Source organism: Vanacampus margaritifer, chromosome 1, assembly GCF_051991255.1.
Source record: "Vanacampus margaritifer isolate UIUO_Vmar chromosome 1, RoL_Vmar_1.0, whole genome shotgun sequence".
Classification (NCBI taxonomy): Eukaryota; Metazoa; Chordata; class Actinopteri; order Syngnathiformes; family Syngnathidae; genus Vanacampus; species Vanacampus margaritifer.
Genome location: NC_135432.1, coordinates 5,034,511 through 5,055,149, shown reverse-complemented (window position 1 = coordinate 5,055,149; position 20,639 = coordinate 5,034,511). Strand labels below are relative to the sequence as shown.

The 20,639-nt window shown below is 39.8% G+C and overlaps 1 protein-coding gene across 6 annotated transcripts; it reads left to right on the top strand.

Moving 5' to 3' along the window:
* The first annotated feature begins 228 nt into the window (after window positions 1-228).
* LOC144064079 (uncharacterized) lies at window positions 229-19,604 on the top strand. Of its 6 annotated transcripts, none has more exons than XM_077586334.1 (8): window positions 229-258; window positions 3,140-3,278; window positions 15,587-15,711; window positions 15,788-15,827; window positions 16,860-17,070; window positions 17,158-17,270; window positions 18,636-18,792; window positions 18,912-19,604. In XM_077586334.1, the coding sequence occupies exons 2-8, from the start codon at window positions 3,276-3,278 to the stop codon at window positions 19,217-19,219; spliced, it is 957 nt and encodes a 318-aa protein (XP_077442460.1). In that variant the 5' UTR covers window positions 229-258; window positions 3,140-3,275; the 3' UTR covers window positions 19,220-19,604. The 6 variants fall into 6 exon arrangements, with proteins under 6 accessions (XP_077442460.1, XP_077442442.1, XP_077442450.1 ...); XM_077586324.1 differs by lacking the exons at window positions 229-258; window positions 3,140-3,278 and adding exons at window positions 14,541-14,697; window positions 14,978-15,111 and having other exon boundaries at window positions 15,582-15,711; XM_077586316.1 differs by lacking the exon at window positions 229-258 and having other exon boundaries at window positions 3,267-3,278; window positions 14,978-15,711.
* Window positions 19,605-20,639: the final 1,035 nt, after the last annotated feature.

Here is a 20,639-nt window from a genome sequence, read left to right as displayed (position 1 = left end):
GATGAGCAATGTTGTTTTCTCCAAACACACCTTTTGGAATTATGCCTAAAAAGTTCAACCGAACACGTTAATTACCCCGATGTGTTTGAATGTGATGAAATGATTTGTCATGGTGTCATTTTTTTTACATGACAAAAACCTGGTGTTTGAACAGGGGTGTGTAAACTTTGATAGTTGAAATATCTTTTCCTTCTACAGTGCAACACGTGCTGCTGTTCTGATCTTCAAACCTGCACAGCAAGTTGCACAATCAACAAAGTAATGATGCATCCTACATTCCACGAAGCCCCTAAAGTGACATGGGGGAAAAAACACATTTGAATTGTGTTTCTAATTTGGATGAGAAACGTCTCATTATGATGAGAAACTTTTTCGTTTGAACAAGAAAGTTTCTCATTTGGATGAGAAAGTAGCCCGTTGCATGCTAGCATGGGAAACCCTATATCTACATTCTGGTTTGCATTTCAGATTGAAAATGACAGTGCAGGACCTACTTTGGTTGTATATTCACCTGGGACGTATTATTATTATTATTATTATTTTTTTTTTTTTCTGGAGACGTATTATAAGGACATTGCTGCTTTAGTTGCAAGTTGACACCATCTAAGAGACATTTAAAGCGTCTGAAGTCTTGTAATCTGCTAAACATGCTACCACTTAACGGGTAAAAATGTTTAACGCAGGTAAAGACGTTTCTCATCCTAACGAGAATTTTTTTTTATTAGGACAAGAAGATATCTCGTCCTAAAACATCCTTTTGTTTGTGTGAGTCAGGAAAATTGGATTGGAAGAGATGAAATGTATGCAAATGCATACATACATGCAAAGCTACGTTGAGGAAAGTTTGTCCAATTCTACTTCCAAATTTGCTGAGAAAGTAAGACCCAAACCTAAACAAAATGCACCAGATAATACTCAAAAGTAAAAAAAAAAAAATTAAAAAAAGTTAGTGCGAGTCATGGTTTTTCTATACCTCCAACCGATGTCTGCCACTCCATTTTTGTCTTTCTTTTTCTACCATTCTCCGGGGGCTCAATAGTTTCTCATTAATTAATTAACATTCCTATGTCACTGTGTTTTCTGAGGGACCTTTGTTATGCCCCCACAAAACCTCTTTCAGAGCTGTTCTTCACATAGTCTCTCTCATGCTCGCTCTCTCCCTCTCGCTCTCTCGCTCTTTTCTTCCGCTTTGTAATGGAATGTCTGTTTTGGCTCCCTCTGTCTATTATCATTTTAAATATGTTGTGCGCTGCGGTATCAAGTCATGCTTTATGTGCGCTCTTTTACTGCAAAGCCCTTTGAGCAAATATTCTGACAGTTCAAAGGAAAGAGAGCCTTTGCATACACACGCAAACACACACGGTCCTTACCACTGGCGTGCACACACTTAAACTGCATCCACCTGCATGTTCACCCACTCCCTGCACTCTCCACCTTTCCCCCTTCCTGTTCGCGGAGCTCTGTCATCTTTTAAACGTTATTTAGTTGTCTGGCCTAAGGGGATCTCTTTTTTTTTTTACACACGCTGTAAAGTCTGCATGTCTGGTCTTCTGCCCGCCTCAAGTCTTGCTTGTCTGCCTCGCTCTTATTTTAGCCCCGTTTCTTTCTTTTATGGTTGCTTTCACACCTGCTCAACGTTCTTTCAGTCAAACTTTGCTTCTACTGCTACTCTACAACTCAGTCGATGTGCTGCAGTCGTGGAGCAGATCTAATAAAGTCTGCTATGGTGCTTTGTCACAATATGTTATCTGAAAATGAGTACAACAGATACAATTATAGTTATGAGTTATCACGCAAAGTGTCTGTTTACATGCTGATGTTTGTATTTTAACCCTGGAGAACCCTTTTCTTCTTTGGAAAATTATGAATTATACATTAAATGACTGCTATAAGTTCACTGAACACCAAAATATGTTTTTTCAATTTTAACCCTTTTTTTTTAACGAGCTCAGAGTTGGCAATTTATCAAAATATATATATAAAACATACTCCTAGGCATTCTGCAACATGATATGAAATAGATTAACAAAAAAAAAACAATTTTACCATCTGATGGTTTGCTGAGAAGATGGTTTTGTTTGGATTGATTTCCAGCTCAACAAAACAGCATGTTGCCAGCCATCTTGTCACCACCACTCTGGCTCATGTAAGTGCAATATTCATCCACTAGATGGCCCCATGCAGGGGTCAGAAGTGGCACTCTGGACTTTTGAAGTTAAATTTGTAAAAAAAAAAAAAAAGGTCTTTGTTATTTGAGTAGAAGGATTTATAGGGGCCAAATTTGACCCTGTGGGTTCTCCAGGGTTAAACACATGTCACTTATTTCACTGTCTTCTGCATTTTCAACCCTGAGTCTTATCCTGTTGTCCCTCCAGAAAAAAAGTTAGTAGTGTCCAACGGTGAATAATGATATTCTCAAACCTTTTACACCACGTAAAAAAAAAAAAAAAAACTTGGCTATCCAAGTATCACCAATATTAAAATATAGTGACTTATGAGGCCTGTGGTAGGTAGTGTCCATCAAAAACATGGCAGAGGTTTTACTCCTAAAGAGTCATTTAAAGTCCCAGTAACCGGAAAATAAAATGCCTTAACAAAAGTTGAGAGTGTTGTTAGCAAGCCTGCCAAATCTGAACAAATAATATAAATCACCTGATATATAAAGTCTGGCGTGCCCTCCTCACATTTTTTGATATTGTGGACTTCTCCACTGAATGTACTGAAAACAAGCCGGGTCTACCTTCATTTGTCATGTAAATATTTTTGAGGTGCTGTCTTGCCCGCTAGCTAGCTAGCTTACGTGCTTCCCAACGATGGATACTGCTGGGTTGTCTAATGCAGTAATCCACAAACACCTGTCAGCGGCCCGGGTCCCAGTGCGTGGGCATTTGGTACCAAATGTATTGCATATAAGTTAAATTATATCCATCCATCCATTTTCTTAACCGCTTATTCCTCACAAGGGTCGCGGGGGGCGCTGGGGCCTATCCCAGCTGGCTTCGGGCAGGAGGCGGGGTACACCCTGGACTGATTGCCAGCCAATCCAGGGCACACAGAGACGAACAACCATACTCACAATCACACCTAAGGACAATTTGGAGTGTTCAATTAACCTGCTATGCATGTCTTTGGAATGTAGGAGGAAACCGGAGTACCCGGAGAAAACCCACACAGACACGGGGAGAACATGCAAACTCCACCCAGGAAGGCCGAAGCCCGGACTCGATCTCACGTCCTCTGCACTGGGAGGCGGACGTGCTAACCAGTCAACCCCCATGGTAATTGCAAATTTACCTAAATAAATATTTCAAAGCAAGCAAATCTAAAAGATTCTATGCACATGTATTGTACTTAAAAGTTGAATTTAACTTAACTGTATTGCGCTGTGGTAACCTTACACAGTTTAAATATTTAATTTAGCGAATCTTTTTAGTATCACTCAAGGCAGCATTTTATACCACTAGAGGTATGAGTACCACATTTTGAGAATCACTGTTAAAATACGTGCAGAATATCAGCGTGGAACGAATTCTTGTGAAGATTTAAAAAATTTAATACACTTTCATAGAAATGTTTCTACTGACTACTCCAGTGCTTGTGAGTAAGGTCCGTAAAAACTTGATATGATGTCCGTGATTTAAAAATAACCTGGACTCACATTGGCCTTTCATGGCTGAAGTCAGAGGGCAGCCATCTTGTGTTGCCACTATTACCGAGAACCTCTGTCCAGTTTACACTGAACACTTATCAATGTGTGTTTTACACCAGGATCCTTGTATGGTGCCTCGCAAGATTATCTCAGTATCAGGAATCGTGACTAACAGAGGTTAGGTTTACATTTCACAGCGAAAGCCTCCTATTATTATTAATGTGTGAATAGATCAAATTTGCTGAATTTTCATTGCTTCTTGATTTCATTGTTGATGGTTATGACGCCATTATGCAAATCAATCTTTGAGAAGCACTTGAAGATATAAAAGCCCAATAGAGAAAATTTATAATTGCATTATTGCAGATGAATTCTACATGTACACTCTAAAAAGAGAATTGTTTCCTTTCTTTTCTTTGGTCCTTCCTCGGGTCTCCTGACGGCCTCGCGACTCTGGCTGGAAGTGTTTGGTTTAGGTGAACGGTATGGGATTTTTTAATAGGTTTTAGGTGAACTAATGAATACACTCACACGCACGCACACACGCACATACACATTCTCACCCACATACAATTTTTTATTTTTTTTTTGTAAAATTTACCGAATGAACAATACTGAGCTCTCCAGAAAAAAAAAAAAGAAAAGAATTGTTGACCAATTTAATAGAATTGCTTCAAGTGGTAACACACGATTGAATTAAGTTAATCGAAAGTGATACATCACGTTAATTAAATTAGTCCAAAGTGAATATATTAAGATTAATTAGTTTATTAAACTTAATATATTCACTTTGGATTAATTTAATTTAAGAGTGTAGAGCTTCTCCCAGGCTAATTGATATTAGTACAACCGTATGTCACACACTGTAGCATTTTCAAAGACAGAAAATATTGTGGGAACGTCGCAGGGAAATCAGTTTGTATGCATTCAGGTTTGTTTTTAGACGTATGTGCCTTAAACCCATGCACCAAAGACAAACTTAGATTGGTGCTTGGTCTTCTCTTAGGAAGAACGGGATCAGGATAAGGTTGTCTGTATTAGCGTCCATCTTGTTCCAAGGCATTTCAACGCTTTCCCTTAAAGCTGTATAAAGTTTGATGAGCAAGGGTTTAAAAAAAAAAAGTGCATAGAAATTGAGGCGTGATCGAAAGTTGTTCAGTTTCCTTTCTTTTCTTTGATCCTTCCTCGGGTCTCCTGACGGCCTCACGACTCTGGCTGGAAGTGTTCGGTTTAGGTGAACGGTATGGGATTTTTTTATAGGTTTTAGGTGAACTAATGAGAATACACACACACCTGCACGCACGCACATACACATCCTCACCCACATACAAAAAAAAAGAAAAAGAAAAAAGAAGAGCAATGATGATGACATGTCAAATCGGTAAAATTACCGAATGAACAATACTGAGCTCTCCAGAAAAAGAAAAAAGAAAGCTGTTCACATAATTGCTAGATTTGTTTTATCCATCAATCACCCCATTTTTGTAGACGACAAAAATGTTCATGCTCACATTTACACCAAAGGGCAATTTACTGTATATGCCCAAGTAAATGATTTAAAAGAATGTCGATATTGGCATGTTTATGCTGAATTTCCACTCGTCTCTCAAGTATTCCGCATCTGATCAAAGGCAACAGTCCCTCCCTTTTCCGCTCCTCTTCTGTGCTATGCTTTCTCGACTGTAAACATTATCCAAGCAGCGGCGGCTGCCTTGAAGACGCACGGACAAGTAGCTACCTGACACCTGACACTAACTTGAGAGCGCTCACCGCAGACTGCTACCTGAGAGCTCCTTGCAGCAAGAGGAATCCATTCACTAGGTTGCCACTCAATCGTCGCCTGAGCCACTTCATCCCCTCACCCGTATGCTACCCCTGAACCCCAGAACGCCTCCTTCATCCTATTTCCCTTGCAATTCTTGCACCTTCCAATACTTCCCCAATCTAAGCGTGTATACTGAGGAAAATAAGTATTTCACCCCCTGGTGATTTTGTGAGTTTGACCCTTTACAAAGAAAGGAACGGTCTATAATTTTCATGGTAGGTTCATCTTAACAGTGAGAGACAGAATATTAAAAAAAATCCCAGGAAATCACATTATATTAATTTTAAACATTTATTTGTCTTTTATTGAGGAAAATAAGTATTTCACCCCCTAGCAAAACATGACTCAGTACTTGGTGGAGAAACCCTTGTTGGCAAGCACAGCGGTCAGACGTTTCTTGTAGTTGGTCACCAAGTTTGCGCAGATCCCAGGAGGGATTGTGGCCCACTCCTCTTTGCAGATCCTCTCCAAATCCTGAAGATTTCGAGGCTGTTGCTTGGCAACTCGAAGCTTCAGCTCCCTCCACAAGTTCTCTATAGGATTAAGGTCTGGAGACTGACTAGGCCACTCCATAACCTTAATGTGCTTCTTCTTGAGCCACTCCTTTGTTGCCTTTGCTGTATGTTTTGGGTCATTGTCATGCTGAAACACCCATCCACGACCCATTTTCAATATCCTGGCTGAGGGAAGGAGGTTCTCACCCAAGATTTCCCGGTACATGGCCCCATTCATCCTCCCCTCGATCCGGTGAAGTCGTCCTGTACCCTTAGCAGAGAAACAGCCCCAAAACATAATGTTTCCACCACCATGCTTGACGGTGGGGATGGTGTTCTTGGGGTCAAAGTCAGCTTTTTTCGCCCTCCAAACACGGCGAGTCGAGTTGATGCCAAAGAGCTCGATTTTAGTCTCATCTGACCACAGCACTTTCTCCCAAGCCTCCTCTGAATCATCCAGGTGCTCATTGGCAAACTTCAGACGGGCCTGTACATGTGCCTTCTTGAGCAGGGGGACCTTGCGGGCACTACAGGATTTCAATCCATTACGGCGTAGTGTGTTACCAATGGTCATCTTGGTGACTGTGGTCCCAGCTGCCTTGATATCATCAACAAGCTCCTGCCGTGTAGTTCTGGGTTGTTTCCTCACCTTTCTCATGATCCGGTTCACTCCACGAGGTGAGATCTTGCGTGGAGCACCAGACCGAGGGAGATTGATGGTCAATTGGTGTGTCTTCCATTTTCTAACTATCGCACCAACAGTTGACTCCTTTTCACCCAGCTGCTTGCTAATGGTCTTGTAGCCCATTCCAGCCTTGTGCAGGTCTACAATCTTGTCCCTGACGTCCTTAGACAGCTCTTTGGTCTTGCCCATTGTGGAGAGGTTGGAATCTGATGCATTGATTGATTCTGTGAACAGGTGTGTTTTTATACAGCTAACGGGAACTTAATTAGGAATACCAATTAAGTAAGAGGACTAATGTGTGTGCCTCCTGGTCACATGACCGGTCTGTGGGAGCCAGAATTCTTGCTGGTTGGTAGGGGGTGAAATACTTATTTTCCTCAATAAAAGACAAATAAATGTTTAAAATTAATATAATGTGATTTCCTGGGATTTTTTTTAAATATTCTGTCTCTCACTGTTAAGATGAACCTACCATGAAAATTATAGACCGTTCCTTTCTTTGTAAAGGGTCAAACTCACAAAATCACCAGGGGGTGAAATACTTTTTTTCCTCACTGTATGTCAGTGTTCTTGTGTCTGTATTTGTGCATCCTGGGGTTCTAGTAGTACATTTCCGGCCATTCCTCGTGTATGTGTGGGCTCGGCGGAAGAAAGCAAGACGCTGCGCTTTTCTGGTGGGCGGCAGGTGTGTTCTTTGGCTTTTCATGGGAAACCACCTGAAAGGCAACAAAAGGTTCGTCTCCTGCCATCCTCCCCACCTCCATCTTTACCCTGTCACTCTCTTCCTCTCTGCATCTCACAGTACAAAGGGAATGAATGAATGAAAGAAAGGTGGGGTTTGGGGGGGATGAGGTAAGGGGACAGAGTGGGGGGGTTGGGACAATAGTGGGCCTCTAGAGATGTGATTAGTCACGGAGTTCAGTAAAGCCCTCCATCAGAGGCCAAAAGTGTTGAACTCATCACCTCAGCTGGAGGCCTGTCAAGTTCTGCAATGTGAAACAGCAGAATTATTCTTTTTGGATTTGAATGACTTTCTTTCTGACAGCTCAGTCAGTTATTCCATGACTGAGTACGGCCGGCAGTCAACTTTGTATGTAAATGTCAGCAGCAGGCATCCACATAACACTCATTGCATCAGATTTGCCACTTTCACAACCGTTATTTAACCAAGGCGCTTCACATTCGAATCTTAGACACATCACCAAACAGAAATGTCAAAACAAAATGGTTAATTATGTACTTGTCATCTAATGGAAGAGCATTTAATTGTTGTGTAATAATTGTTTCTAAATAAATAATAATTTTCAGACCAATCAAATGAAATAAGATAATTTCCCGTGACAATCCTAATGATCTCTCATGCGGAACAGTGGCTGGAAATCACCGCTCTAATGAAGCGTCATTCGATTACAGCACTGTGTACCCAAAGTAGGGATGCTTTGGTTTTATGTTTTTTTTTTTTTTTTTTAATGAGGAACGGGAAAGATGATTAGATTTCAGTTTTTCCCTTGTAAATTGTTGAAAAGTTTTTCTCCAATTTCAGGAACTAATTCCCTTTAAAAAAAAAAATCTTCACAATAACGAGTAAAACAATTTTTTTTTTCTTTAGTGAAAGACAGTAATATTTGCAACAAAATTATATTGGGAAATACAGCCGACGGGTCTACGCCTGCACAACACCAAACAGAGATGCTGTATTCTGTTTGATGCTGTTGGACTTGCACCACAGTCAGGGGTGTGTAGTTTTGGCTGACTCTCTCGGTGTAGGCGTACGTGTGTGTTTTTTTTGGTTTTTCCTATAAATTCTACAACTGTAGAAGTTCATTGACCTAGATTGTGCAGAATGATTCTGAGGCTGCATCAGCACCGTCAGCATCATCACATTCTTATCACAAACCGCACGTGTGTGTTTGCGCACTCTTGCGAGGAACTTGCGTGTGCTGTTTTTGTTGCCAGACCCACTTACGCGCGATGCTATCGCCCGTGTCAGAATGGAGGAAGACGGATGAGGAATGTTAACAGTGACTGAAAGTGCCGGGTCGTCTCCATAGAGTTCAACCCATGCAGGACGCGGACGGGGCTTCAAGCAAAGGCAACACAAAAGGGCTACACATTAGAAAACACAGAAAATTCCAATCATCTGACTAATGCCCAGCAGCAGAATCCTTGCAACTACGAACACAAACACACAGAAGAGACCGATAACACTCCCCTCATTAAATGAGAATCAAATCATACATCAACTCGCAACCTCCTTGTTCAGGTTCCAGATCATAAGTCAAAATTAGATGATGAAATGTCGCCATCTTCTGCCAAAAGACAAAACAGCATCACTATCTGTCAAACTCTCCGTGGAGATTGATGTAAATATACAAGCAATCCAATATCACTGATTGTATATCGTGTACAGCGAACTTAATCCTCCAACTATTCATGGGAAAAGTCCAGAAGGACATAAAATTGATTTGTCTTGGAGACTACTGATTCACTTTGAGGCATTTGGCAGCTACAATTTAGATTGGCGGGGCTGTCCTGCTCATATGGTGTTCTCATGAGTGGAAAATATATCAAGTGTGCAAAATAATAAAATAATTAATCCACTGTTCATCAACAAATCACACATTAATTACCTACTGTTTTGTTATTTTGATGTTATTTGACAAGGAATAGACATCATTCTGTGATTTACGCTGTTCAGTCATATATATCAGGGATGTGATTTTTCCGCTAATTCGCGGAATTCCACTTTTTTTATCCCCCCCCAAAAAAAATCTTTTTTTTTTTTTTAGTAGTTCATTGTGTATGCACATGACTCCGACAGATAACATCTTCTGCTATAACAAAGACATTTGTGGTATGCTCTAATATGAGTTACTTTTCATTTGGTCATGATATAATTATTTGGTCATGCTTCCCCCCACCATATATATATATATAATATAGTGCAGATGACATTTAATATCAAAACATGATGAAATTTCACTGATTAGTCATTTATTATTATTAATTTATTTATTTATTTATTTATGAATCCCGCGGTGCCAGCGACATGGCGATAGACAGAGCAATTTAATGCTCTTCCACTAGATGGCAGAAGGTATCATAAACCTCTTTTTATGGCACTTGTCATACAACAGAAGAAGTCACGTCGACTTGAGCGTCATCTTAGTAGTCAATTAAATGGGCTCAGGTTTCATGCTAAGTAAATATGTGAGCATATCGAGACACAATCGTCATTATTTTACGACATTTTGTGGCATTTGTGAGCCATGAGATTTTTCTCATAGAAAAAAAAAAAAGGGCGCCTTGTCCGGATAAATTTTGAGAAACACGAATCTACTGTGATCTGTTTGATTTCACTCCCAAGCTGCGAGTGACCGTCTTTTCCTTATCTTACTGTGAAAACTGATGATTTATGTGCAATCCTTGCACGAGTTTGTGTGTTATTCCGATAAGGCGTACGGGCCAGCGTAGTTTATGAGTGTTTATTGAGACTACAGATTATAGAGCTGCCTACTACTGATGGTCCCAAACAATCTTGCGTGGGAATGCAAAGTCCCGCTAGTTCCCAATCCCATTCCTTATCTCAAACTTTTCCATATGAATGATGTACGCCGACCTCCCATACAAGATCACGTCTACCACTGCTATGCTAATTCTAGCCTGAGTAAATAATTCCAATATTGACCAGGGTAAATCAAAAAACATTGCGTACTCGTTTTGTCTGTCACTGTCAGAGAAGTATTAATTTAACGACATGTTTAGTGCCATGCTTGTAGTTTGTCGTGGTGTTAAACTGTGCGACAGCTGTCTCTCGTATTTTTGAGGTCCGTGCCCGCCAAACGAGCTGATTCCAGGAAGCGCCGTGCAAGTGACGATGATGTTTGGAGGGCCAACCTCAAGTTTTGCATACACATCTGCGCTTCTGATAAGTCAGGACAGTAGCAACGCCACAGCATGACCAACCGTCTCCTCGCACGCGTGCATGCGTATTACCGGCCACCCCTCTTTTAAGACCCCCTTCATCACGCTCGGCATTTTAAGACTTTGCACTTCACGTAAACAAGCACACACAACACAAAAGCCGCAGCGTGCAAGCTCCCTGCTTGGTCTCCGGGGAATTCCCGGTGAGATGCACACATACAGGTGATTTGCTTATGCTCACTAATCTTAGAGGGTTGTGTATAACTGTAAAGCCGCTACACCTGGACACACACACACATAGCCACTTGTTCTTGGACAAGTCGTGTCCATGTTGATAAGCAGGCCTTTCAGGTGCCTCAACGCCTGACACACCAATGGTCAACAATGTGTGTGTGTGTGTGTGTGTGTGTGTGTGGTAATTATGACGCCATTTCACCTGCCAAATGGAGACCGTTAACCTCGAAGTGTCAATAATGCCAGGCAACTGATCGAATCTGTCGCGCTCACAGCAACAACTGTGCATGCTCAGCTGCATGAGAACGATGCAAATGTAGTTATTTGCTGATTTTTTAATGAATTCATTACGAGTTGACTTTACACTGATCTGATTGGCTGCATAGGGATCGGTCCATATTTTTGGTCGACTGAAATGTCTCAATTTGTCTGATCGATCAATGATGTCATTTATTGGCTCTGCGAAATTTATTGATTATTTATGAGCATTTTTTTTTTTTGGAGTTAACACCCCCCCCCACACACACACACACACACACACACACCCCTACCCCCATGCATTTCAATTGCCATAAATTATCGGTGGGTTTTCAGTATTCATGGGCCAGACCAGTCCCTATCCAAAACAACTGGACTGGAGAGTAAATATAAAAGTTGTTTAAATGACATTAGAGAGTTACATTTTTTTTGCGGGGTGTCAGTTACTCCGTTTTTTTTGCTATTTATTACCGGGTTCAGTCCATACTCTGAATTTTTAAGTGAAGAAGGGAGGAGCAGCTCATCAATCATCACTTTGCTGGTTAGAAATCGATTTTTCCAAAAATAGAAAGTCTGTTTTTTATTTGTTCAGACAACAAGAGTCCAATGAAGCTTTGGCTTTATCTTCTTTTAAGCATCCAGGTGCACTCTGTACTATTGAAGCTCTAACCGTCACTCAGTTCACCGTGGTAATCAGGGTTTTTCCAGACAGGTTTTGCCAGTCTTTTAAAACAAAACCAAAAAAAAAAAACATTGACCATAAACACCTTCACCTTCTTTTTTTTTCTTCTTTTTTTTCCTTCTTTTTTTTTCTTCTTTTTTTTTTTTTTTTCTTGGAGAGCTCAGTATTGTTCATTTGGTAATTTTACCGATTTGACATGTCATCATCATTGCTCTCTTTTTTATTTTTTTGTTTTTGTTGTGAACACCTTCACCTTCTATAACTAAAAAGTAGAACTATACCATTAAACATACCTGTCAACTTGTACGTTTTATACGTATTTTATACGTTTTTTTACCATTTCAAATCATGTACGCCGTACACCGACTTTTGTACGGGGGAAAAAAAATGCGCTGACATGCGCATGCGTAGATATACATAGAGTAAATATCGTGGAAGCAAGCATGGAGGAGCCACCTAGTAAGAAACGAAGAACTCAAGGATCGGGTCGACACCAGAAAGAATGGGACTTACTTCAAGGTGAATATGCTGGCTGGATTAAAGCATCGTTAAGAGGCACTCAATTCTCATTCTGTGTCCCTTGCAATAAAGACGTGAAAGTTGCTGCGAGTGGATTTTACGATCTGAAGAGCCACTTTAAAACTGCCGGACACGTGGAGAATGTGAAAAAAACCAATTCACATGTCCCATTAACCAAGCACTTCGTCTCTACCGCAAATCCTGCAGCATCCCACAAAACGACAAATGCGGAAATTCTCTTCTGCCATTTTCTTGCTGAGCACAACATTGCTTTCACAGCTGCGGACCACTTCTCGGATTTGGTGAAAGTTATGTTTCCCGATTCACAGACAGCTAAGGTAATTTATTATTATTATTATTATTATCATTCATATCTACAATGAATCAGCATTTATGGCACCGTGTCAAAAATTAAAATTTTATATTTTAATATTATATTTTTGCAGGAGTTTGCATGTCGGAGGACCAAGGCTACGATGATTGTTAAGGAGACCAAGACACCAATGAGGAGGATGAAATCAGGCAAAGCATCACACCAGCCATGCAAGCAACTTTTTTTTCCTCTGTTCGCTCCTTCTGCGAGGCTGTTGTAACTAAAATGATACAAAAATTTCCATTTGAGAATACAGTACTGAGTGACTTGGTGGTGTTGGACCCAAGAAAGAGAGAGATGTTGGATTACACAAGTATTGTTAAGCTTGCAAACAGGTTTACACCAGACTTTGATCAGGAACAATTAAAAGATGAATGGGAAGACTATCAACTAATACCTGATAATCTTCTCCCTCAGAAAAGTCAGGATGGACAACCAATTCGTCCAGAGACATTTTGGCCTCGTGTTCAAAATGAAAACTGGTTTGGGGCTGGATCGCTTTCCACTGATGAGAAAGATGTATCTAATTTTACTCAGCCTTCCTCACAGTAATGCTGATAGCGAGCGGGTTTTCAGCCATGTGAGGAAAATTCATACAGAGTACAGAAAGACAATGGGAACAGACACTCTTACTTCTTTATTACAGATGAAATTGAACTGTGACAACTGTTGCTCACAAGTGAGACCCTCATTAGAGCAGATAAAGTCTGCTAAATCATGCACATTGGCTTACAATAGGAAGCACTGAAGGCGCAGTTTATTGCATTGTAAACTTTTTAAATTGAATAAAAGACTTTGTATGCAAATTACCTTTGTTATTTCTATTACACTGTCTGGTTACCGCGAGTAAACATGCGGCGTACGGTGTTTGTGAGGTTTTTTTGGGGTTTGTAAGGGGAATCATAATCATTTATAAGGGCAGTTATCGGCAGAGGTTGACAGGTATGATAACTAAAAAGTAGAACTATACCATTAAAGCTAACTGATTATACTGCTGTTTTACTTCATCGCTATACTCTTAACGATTGTCACAAAAATGGAGATTATTTAAAATCACGGAGTTGATTCACATTTCCTTACTATGGTTTAAACCTTGTGACTGAGGCGTACAGACCTACCATGCCCGTTGTACGTACTCTTTGCTTAAGAGTTGTATCTGGGTTGATAATAATTCAGTGTGATGAATTTGTGCACTAAACTCAGATAACTTCAAAACGTAAAATTAGTTATGTCACTGCCTGTTGAGCTTTTATCGTGCTCAGCCTAGGTATAAAAAAGCACTGTGTAAATACCAGCTACCTCTCCCAGTACACTTCATACTGTATATCATCCGTCCATGGACATGATAGCTCGGTTATACACTTCAGGCATCACTCCACAGTCCACACAATGTTAAGAGATGTTCAGACCTATACTGTATGCTGCAATCTGGTCAAAATTTCAAGCAAATCGGCTACTTACGATCTTGTGACTGAACAATGGTGTCCTAAACAAGGTGACAAAATTGTTTGAAAACCATGTAGAGCTCACTAAGTCAGTCCTCAAAACTTTGAAAAAGAAAAAAACAAAACGTTTTTTTTTTATGTCGACTGTTCTTCCTCAACACTCCGGCTCTGTTGACTGTTAATTGCTTGACGCGCCCCCTAGTGGTTGGTTCCTTTAGTAGCCCAGCTTTGTGTCACAGTACAACTTGCATAACAATCAACTTTATTTAGGCACTTTTATAGTATGAGCTATGGTGGAAATGGGGAAGCTTTGGATGAGTTAAAAAAAAAAATGTGGCTTGTGACTGGGTGACCTCAAAGTGCAATTCCTCTGTCCGGGATCTTTAATTGTAAGCAAATTGGGGAAATGCCCAAGTCAACTGGTCTGTAAAAATCCATCCTTCCACAGACATGCAAGCGTCACATTCAGCCATGGACTATTTCAAGTCGTCAGTGATGCTAACGTGCACGATTTGGAGGAAGCTGGAGTACCCAGAAAAAAAAACGTCGCGAACAAGGGGAGAACTCAAATTCTACACAAGAAGGCCTGATCTATCTAATCGAGCAAATGTAATGTCATGTTTTTTTGTTTAGTTTTTTCAAAAATCAAAATTTTAAGAACCGAACACCCACTATTATTTTTTTCATTAATTTAAGTAGTGTATCATTCTGTGGTGTATGTTATAACTTTGCTAACACAGCAGAGAGGTTTTAATTTAGTTTACTTTTTTAGTAATTTAAAAAAATTATTAAAAATGCAATTGATTAGATATTTTATTCAGATTTGTTCTATTGTATTCAGTGTTTATTAAAGTTTTTTTTTTTATCACACTGCATTTGTGTGTTTCAGGGATCCTGTTTGTCAAAGAGGTGATGTTGAATGAACCCCTACAAAATGGCTACCCCTCAAGAGAAGGCGCAACGTGTCTCATGGTTTCTTGAAACAAAATCGGATAGGCAGACTCAGCGAAACGACAGAACTAAGTATGGAAGAAATCCACCATCACGTCCGTCAATTCGTGCATGGCACAAGAAATTTATGGAGACAGGGACAGTGTTAGATAAAGGAAGGAGTGGGCGACCTTTGACCTTTGCCAAACAGGATCCCTGAAACGCACAAATGCAGTGTGATAAAAAAAATAATAATAATAAACACTGAATACAATAGAACAAATTTAAATAAAATATCTAATCAATTGCATTTTTAATACATTTTTGAAATGGTAAAGAGACTTTATGGACACCCTGTATTGTTATAAAGCCAGTGGATTGGATGTGCAGGGTACTTAACATTGTAGTTTTATTATATGTAAAATATTGTAAATAAGATACAACACCCAAGCATTCATTTGACCTCAGTTGTAAATTTAGCGAACATCCTAATTATGACTCCTTAACCTGAACAAGCTCTAATGAGTCAAACCCCTCCCATGTATCCATCTGAATGGGCGAAGTGAAGGAGGACGTGTCTACTGAGGCTTTAAGAGAGGTGCCGCTCAGGTGGCGCATCATACAGGTGGATGTTTACTTTTTCATACGTGAGGGGAACATATCAGAGGACGACATTTCTGTCAGCGTGAAAAGGTATGACTTTTGATGTGATCTCGATGTTGTTGAGCCATCGCAAAATTGATGCAGCAACTTTTGCTCCTCTTTCCAGATTAACCTTACTGGAAATTTTGGTGGCTGAAAAGGAGACGGTGAGTTTTTTTTTTTTTAATACCTATTTTTCTGCATGTCAATTTACGACTAGAAAAAAAAAAAAACAATTTTCTGTAGAGATCATATAACTGGATATAATATTTCAAAAAGCGTCAGTTACAAACACAGTTACCCGAATGTTGCCTGCAATAAACACTTGCATAGATTTGATAGTCAAATTAAAATAAACATGGTTGCAGTGTTTCTGGCTGGCAAATAGCCACTAAGCAAACAAAACTTTGGACCAGGTTGATGAGATGCACGCTCACTGCTGCATATGGACAGAGGTAACAAAAAAAAAAAAAAAAACACAAAACAACAAAGAAATGCATTCTGAAGTGTATACTTGACTACAAAAGTGTATTTTTCATTTTTTTTTTACTGGTAGTTATACTCGGCACCTATTTTCATAACTTGGGACAGAAAAAGGGGTGGGGGGTCGCTGAATTGATTCTTACATAAACTTTCGTAGAACTCATAACAATAAAAAAAATAAAAGAAGCTATCATTGGTTATGCTATCAAAACAATGTGTTTCCATTTAAAATAAACTAAAATAATAATCTGATAAAATATTATCTTTATGCATTTTTTTTCTGATGAACAGAAAACAAATTAAATGCCAAAAGCTGATGGTTTTTAGACTTGACACGAGACCAGTTTTTTCTTCGAATCTGTCAGCGTCATCATTAGTATTGACCGCTGGTTCACAGGCTGCATTATTAAGTCCACGCAACATTAATCAATGGAGATTCCAACCGTGGTAGATTTTTTTACTTTATTTACTTTGCATCATCATCTAAGTAGCAAGCCTATTTTGACAATGTAAGGAGAAAAAAGTATGGTTAAAAAAAAGCTGTCAGATAGAAAAATATGCAAATAAAGTACAGGTATTTGTACTTTGATACTTCCCACCCTAGCATTAAAGTTGCTCGACACTTCATTAAGACCGCTTGATTTAACTCCTCACTTATATTAACGACCACCTGAGGCGAAATGACAATTTCATCGTCCCGCTCTTATCATTGTCAGATGGCTTATGTGACTGAGCTCAGGCTCGGTGGGGGGCGGGGCTCCTGCTGGGGCGGAGCGACGCCCTCATCCTGCCCGGAGGTGGACCTGGAGGTCATCGAGGAGTACCTGCAGGAACATTCTCTGGAGGTCCAGCCTGCGCACACGCACGCCTCGCCTCTGACCAATGTGGTGCAGTATGTTCACTCCCACCACAGCGCCAGGATGATCGGTGAGCCTGCGCCCGACACATGAACAGCATTTTTTTACAGTAACAGTAACAGTGTCAATGTAGCTTCATCTACTTGCCTCTCCGCAGAGAATAATTGGTCGGGTCAGCATGCATACGAGTGGCACTGCGGTGCCCCCATTAGGGAATATGAGGAGCAGGCTCCGCCTCCAGCCTGGCCCTGTTCACATCAGAACCAATGGGTAAGGTGAAAAGTCTCGGACCTCCACTGAGTTTTAAACATTTTGCTCACTGCTGAATAACTTGACGCTGGCAACAAATGCTAAAATGAGGTTAGGTTGTTTTCGGACCAATCTCGAGCTCAAGGGAACGATGTTTAATTAGGTCATACTAATTACATTCTAAAAAGAGAATTGTTGACTAACTTGAAAAAAAAAAAATTTGAATTAAGTTTATCCAAAGTGAATATATTACGTTTAATTAAGTATTTATTATTATTATTATTATTATAAAACCACTGCTTTTCAGAAATATTATACGCTGTCATTAATTAGAACATTACGGACACATCCCAGCCTATTAAAGTCGGTGCTCACGGCCCCCGAAAACCCCCCCAAAAGGCTTTACGACAGTGATAACATCGATTCCAAACATCTTAGAGTCATGATTGACACAATAAACTTAGACTAGACAATGTGATTAGGTGGAAATTGATCTGCAAGCAAACCTACCTCTGTGGCCAATGTGCTCGCGTCTGCAACAAAAGTATTATTAACAGTTACAAAACAGGCCAACTCAAATGTGTTCACGTATTCCCTCATTTTTGTCTGCAAAATATATGAACTTTCCATTATGAGATTGACATAATGCCATGAGGCTCCCGTAATGGAATTAAATGATGGGAGTTAATGAGTAGATAATTGCGGTCAAGCTATATTTTACAGGTTTCTCAAATATATATATATATATATTAGGGGTGTGATTTGACTCGTACCTGGCGATTCGATTCATATCACGATTCATAGGTCACGATTTGATTCAATACAGATTAATCCCGATACGAATCTGTAAATTGATTATTGAGATTTTTATTTTTTTTTTACTCAAATTTTTTAATATACTAATCAGTAAACTTGTACATGCACACTGTAAGATTTGTAAGAAAATGTATTTATTGATCTGAAAATTCAGGCTTATAATAACTGAGCCACTGCATTTAACAAACAGGTTGCAGTCTTGTTTCATGTTTGAACAGCGCTGAAATCCAAATATTAAGGCTTAATGTTCCATTAATATAACATTCTTCCATGCTTAATGTGTAAATCCTAACCCTAAGTAAGACATTTTGTTGAATATTCTCATAAAAAATTGATTTCAAAATCGATTCGGCCGCATATCGAATCGATTCGAAAATTGCACGCTGTAATATCACGATTTTTTTTAACACCCCTTAAATATATATATATTTAATGGCCATCCTTGGTGTATTAGAATTCTCCTTGGTGGAGGTCATTTTAGCCTCTCGTAGTGCAAGCTGTTAATTCTGCCAATGATCTGCTGGTGAGAACAACACACGATTGACTTGTGATTGTGCACGTCCGCTCCAGGATCACGTTGCATATTCAGATAAGGCGATCGTATGCATCGACTCAGACTCGCAGTCCAGTTGCTCCCAGTACCACGAATACCACGATACCCCTTCGCCAACCTCCGATAGCGGAGGCAGAGCCAACAAAGACCCCTCACTTCTTGCTCCTCTCTCAGGTACAAGCGCTTCTCTCGTGCCTTTCTATGCCTCGTCCATTTTTGGTACCAATCCTTCCTTAATTCATCCTCATTGTCGTCCCCTCATGATTGAATGACGTCCCCTTCCTCTTTGACAGGAAAGAGGAAGGAGCGGTTGTTCCAGTTCCTGTTTGAGATGCTGCAAACGCCGTCGATGCGAAGCTGCATCTGGTGGGTCCAGTCCTCTTCGGGCACATTTCAGTTCTCCTCACAAAACAAAGAGCGCCTGGCAGAGATGTGGGGCCGGCGAAAAGGGAACCGCAAGACAATGACATACCAGAAAATGGCGCGGGCATTGAGGAATTACGCCCGCACGGGCGAGATCCAAAAGGTCAAGCGGAAACTCACGTATCGGTTTGATGAGAAGACGCTGAGAGGCCTCCAAGGAGACGCGAATGCGGTGTAGGATGCAAAGTCGACAAGAAGAAGATATGAATACTGAGTATTTGTGAGGCGGAGAAAAGTGTGACACAATGAAACATAATGTAAATCTGATAGGTTGTCGCAAGATATCTACTTTATAAGTAGAACCTTTTAAGCTCCTGATAAACATTGGGTTTCCTTTTGTTGTGGTTCTGTAATACAGATTTGTTTGTCCGAAAAGCTTTTATTTGTGCCTATCATCTCTTGATCATGATATTAAATATTTTTGGAATTGCTTATACATGTTTGTGTTTGTGCAACCCTAACCATGTCTAATGGGGGGCACACAATATATTTGCCTTGACTTCCTCTTTAAAAAAAAAAAAAAAAAAGGCCTATTTTGGCCACAGATGAAACAAATACAATTGTATGCAAACGGTTTGTATCATTGAACTTTCATGTTAATTATTAAAATAAATATCAATAATTTCCTAGCAGTTCATGATCAAAATCGAGTCTCTCCCTGGTGTCTTTTCAACACTTGGTGTGGTGTGTTGTGGCGCCCCCGCCCGTTACGTCCGTAGGGTCATGGAAAGGACAAAGGCCGCTTTGCTCAGCCTGGCCTGCTTTTTGGCACTGGTCCTCTTTTTACATGCCAGATTTTGGATTGGTCTGCTGCCCCGTGTGGCGCCGCTCATCTGGGCACACGAGGGACACCTTGTTTTTCTCACGGAGCTCTTATCAAGGTTAGGGTTTTGTCACACTTTCGTTTTTGTTGTTGTTAGTAGGATCAGGCTATTTATATTGTACATGTCGCTGGCGTCGGACCAAAACCTCATATGTCACAATTTGGTAAAAAAATTCACATAAAAAAAAAACATCGATACAATTGGTCATACCACACAGATGGCTGTTTTATTTTTTATTTATTTATTTATTTATTTTTACTAATTATTTACCAAACGAAAGTGGTGAAAAAGGCTTACTCTCTTTGAGGATGCAATGTTAATGGTTAAACATGCATGCCATTTTTGGGGTCTCCTGAAAAGTGACTATTTTGGAGGTACAAGGTTTCGGTCCGACGTTCATTCTTTTTTTATTTTCTTTTTTTTATCAATAGGCTATATAACATTCTCAGTTGCAGAAATAACAAAAGAATGCACGTCAGTATTTTTTAATAATGTTTTTCACGTGGAAAACGCTTATTAGTAATATATCTCAACTTATTCAAGAATATAGTATATAATGTATATTTTGTTCTTTTTTTTCTTTTTTTTAACATTTACATTTAAAAACACAAACAAATCAACATACGTGTAAACACGAATTAAAGTTTTTCATCTTGGGCCACAATAAACACGACGAGTACCGGTATGTCACATGATTCTACATCTTTTTTTTTATTTATTTTTTATTAACAGAACCGTCAACATGAGGACATGCAAGGAGAGAGTGACCTTTCA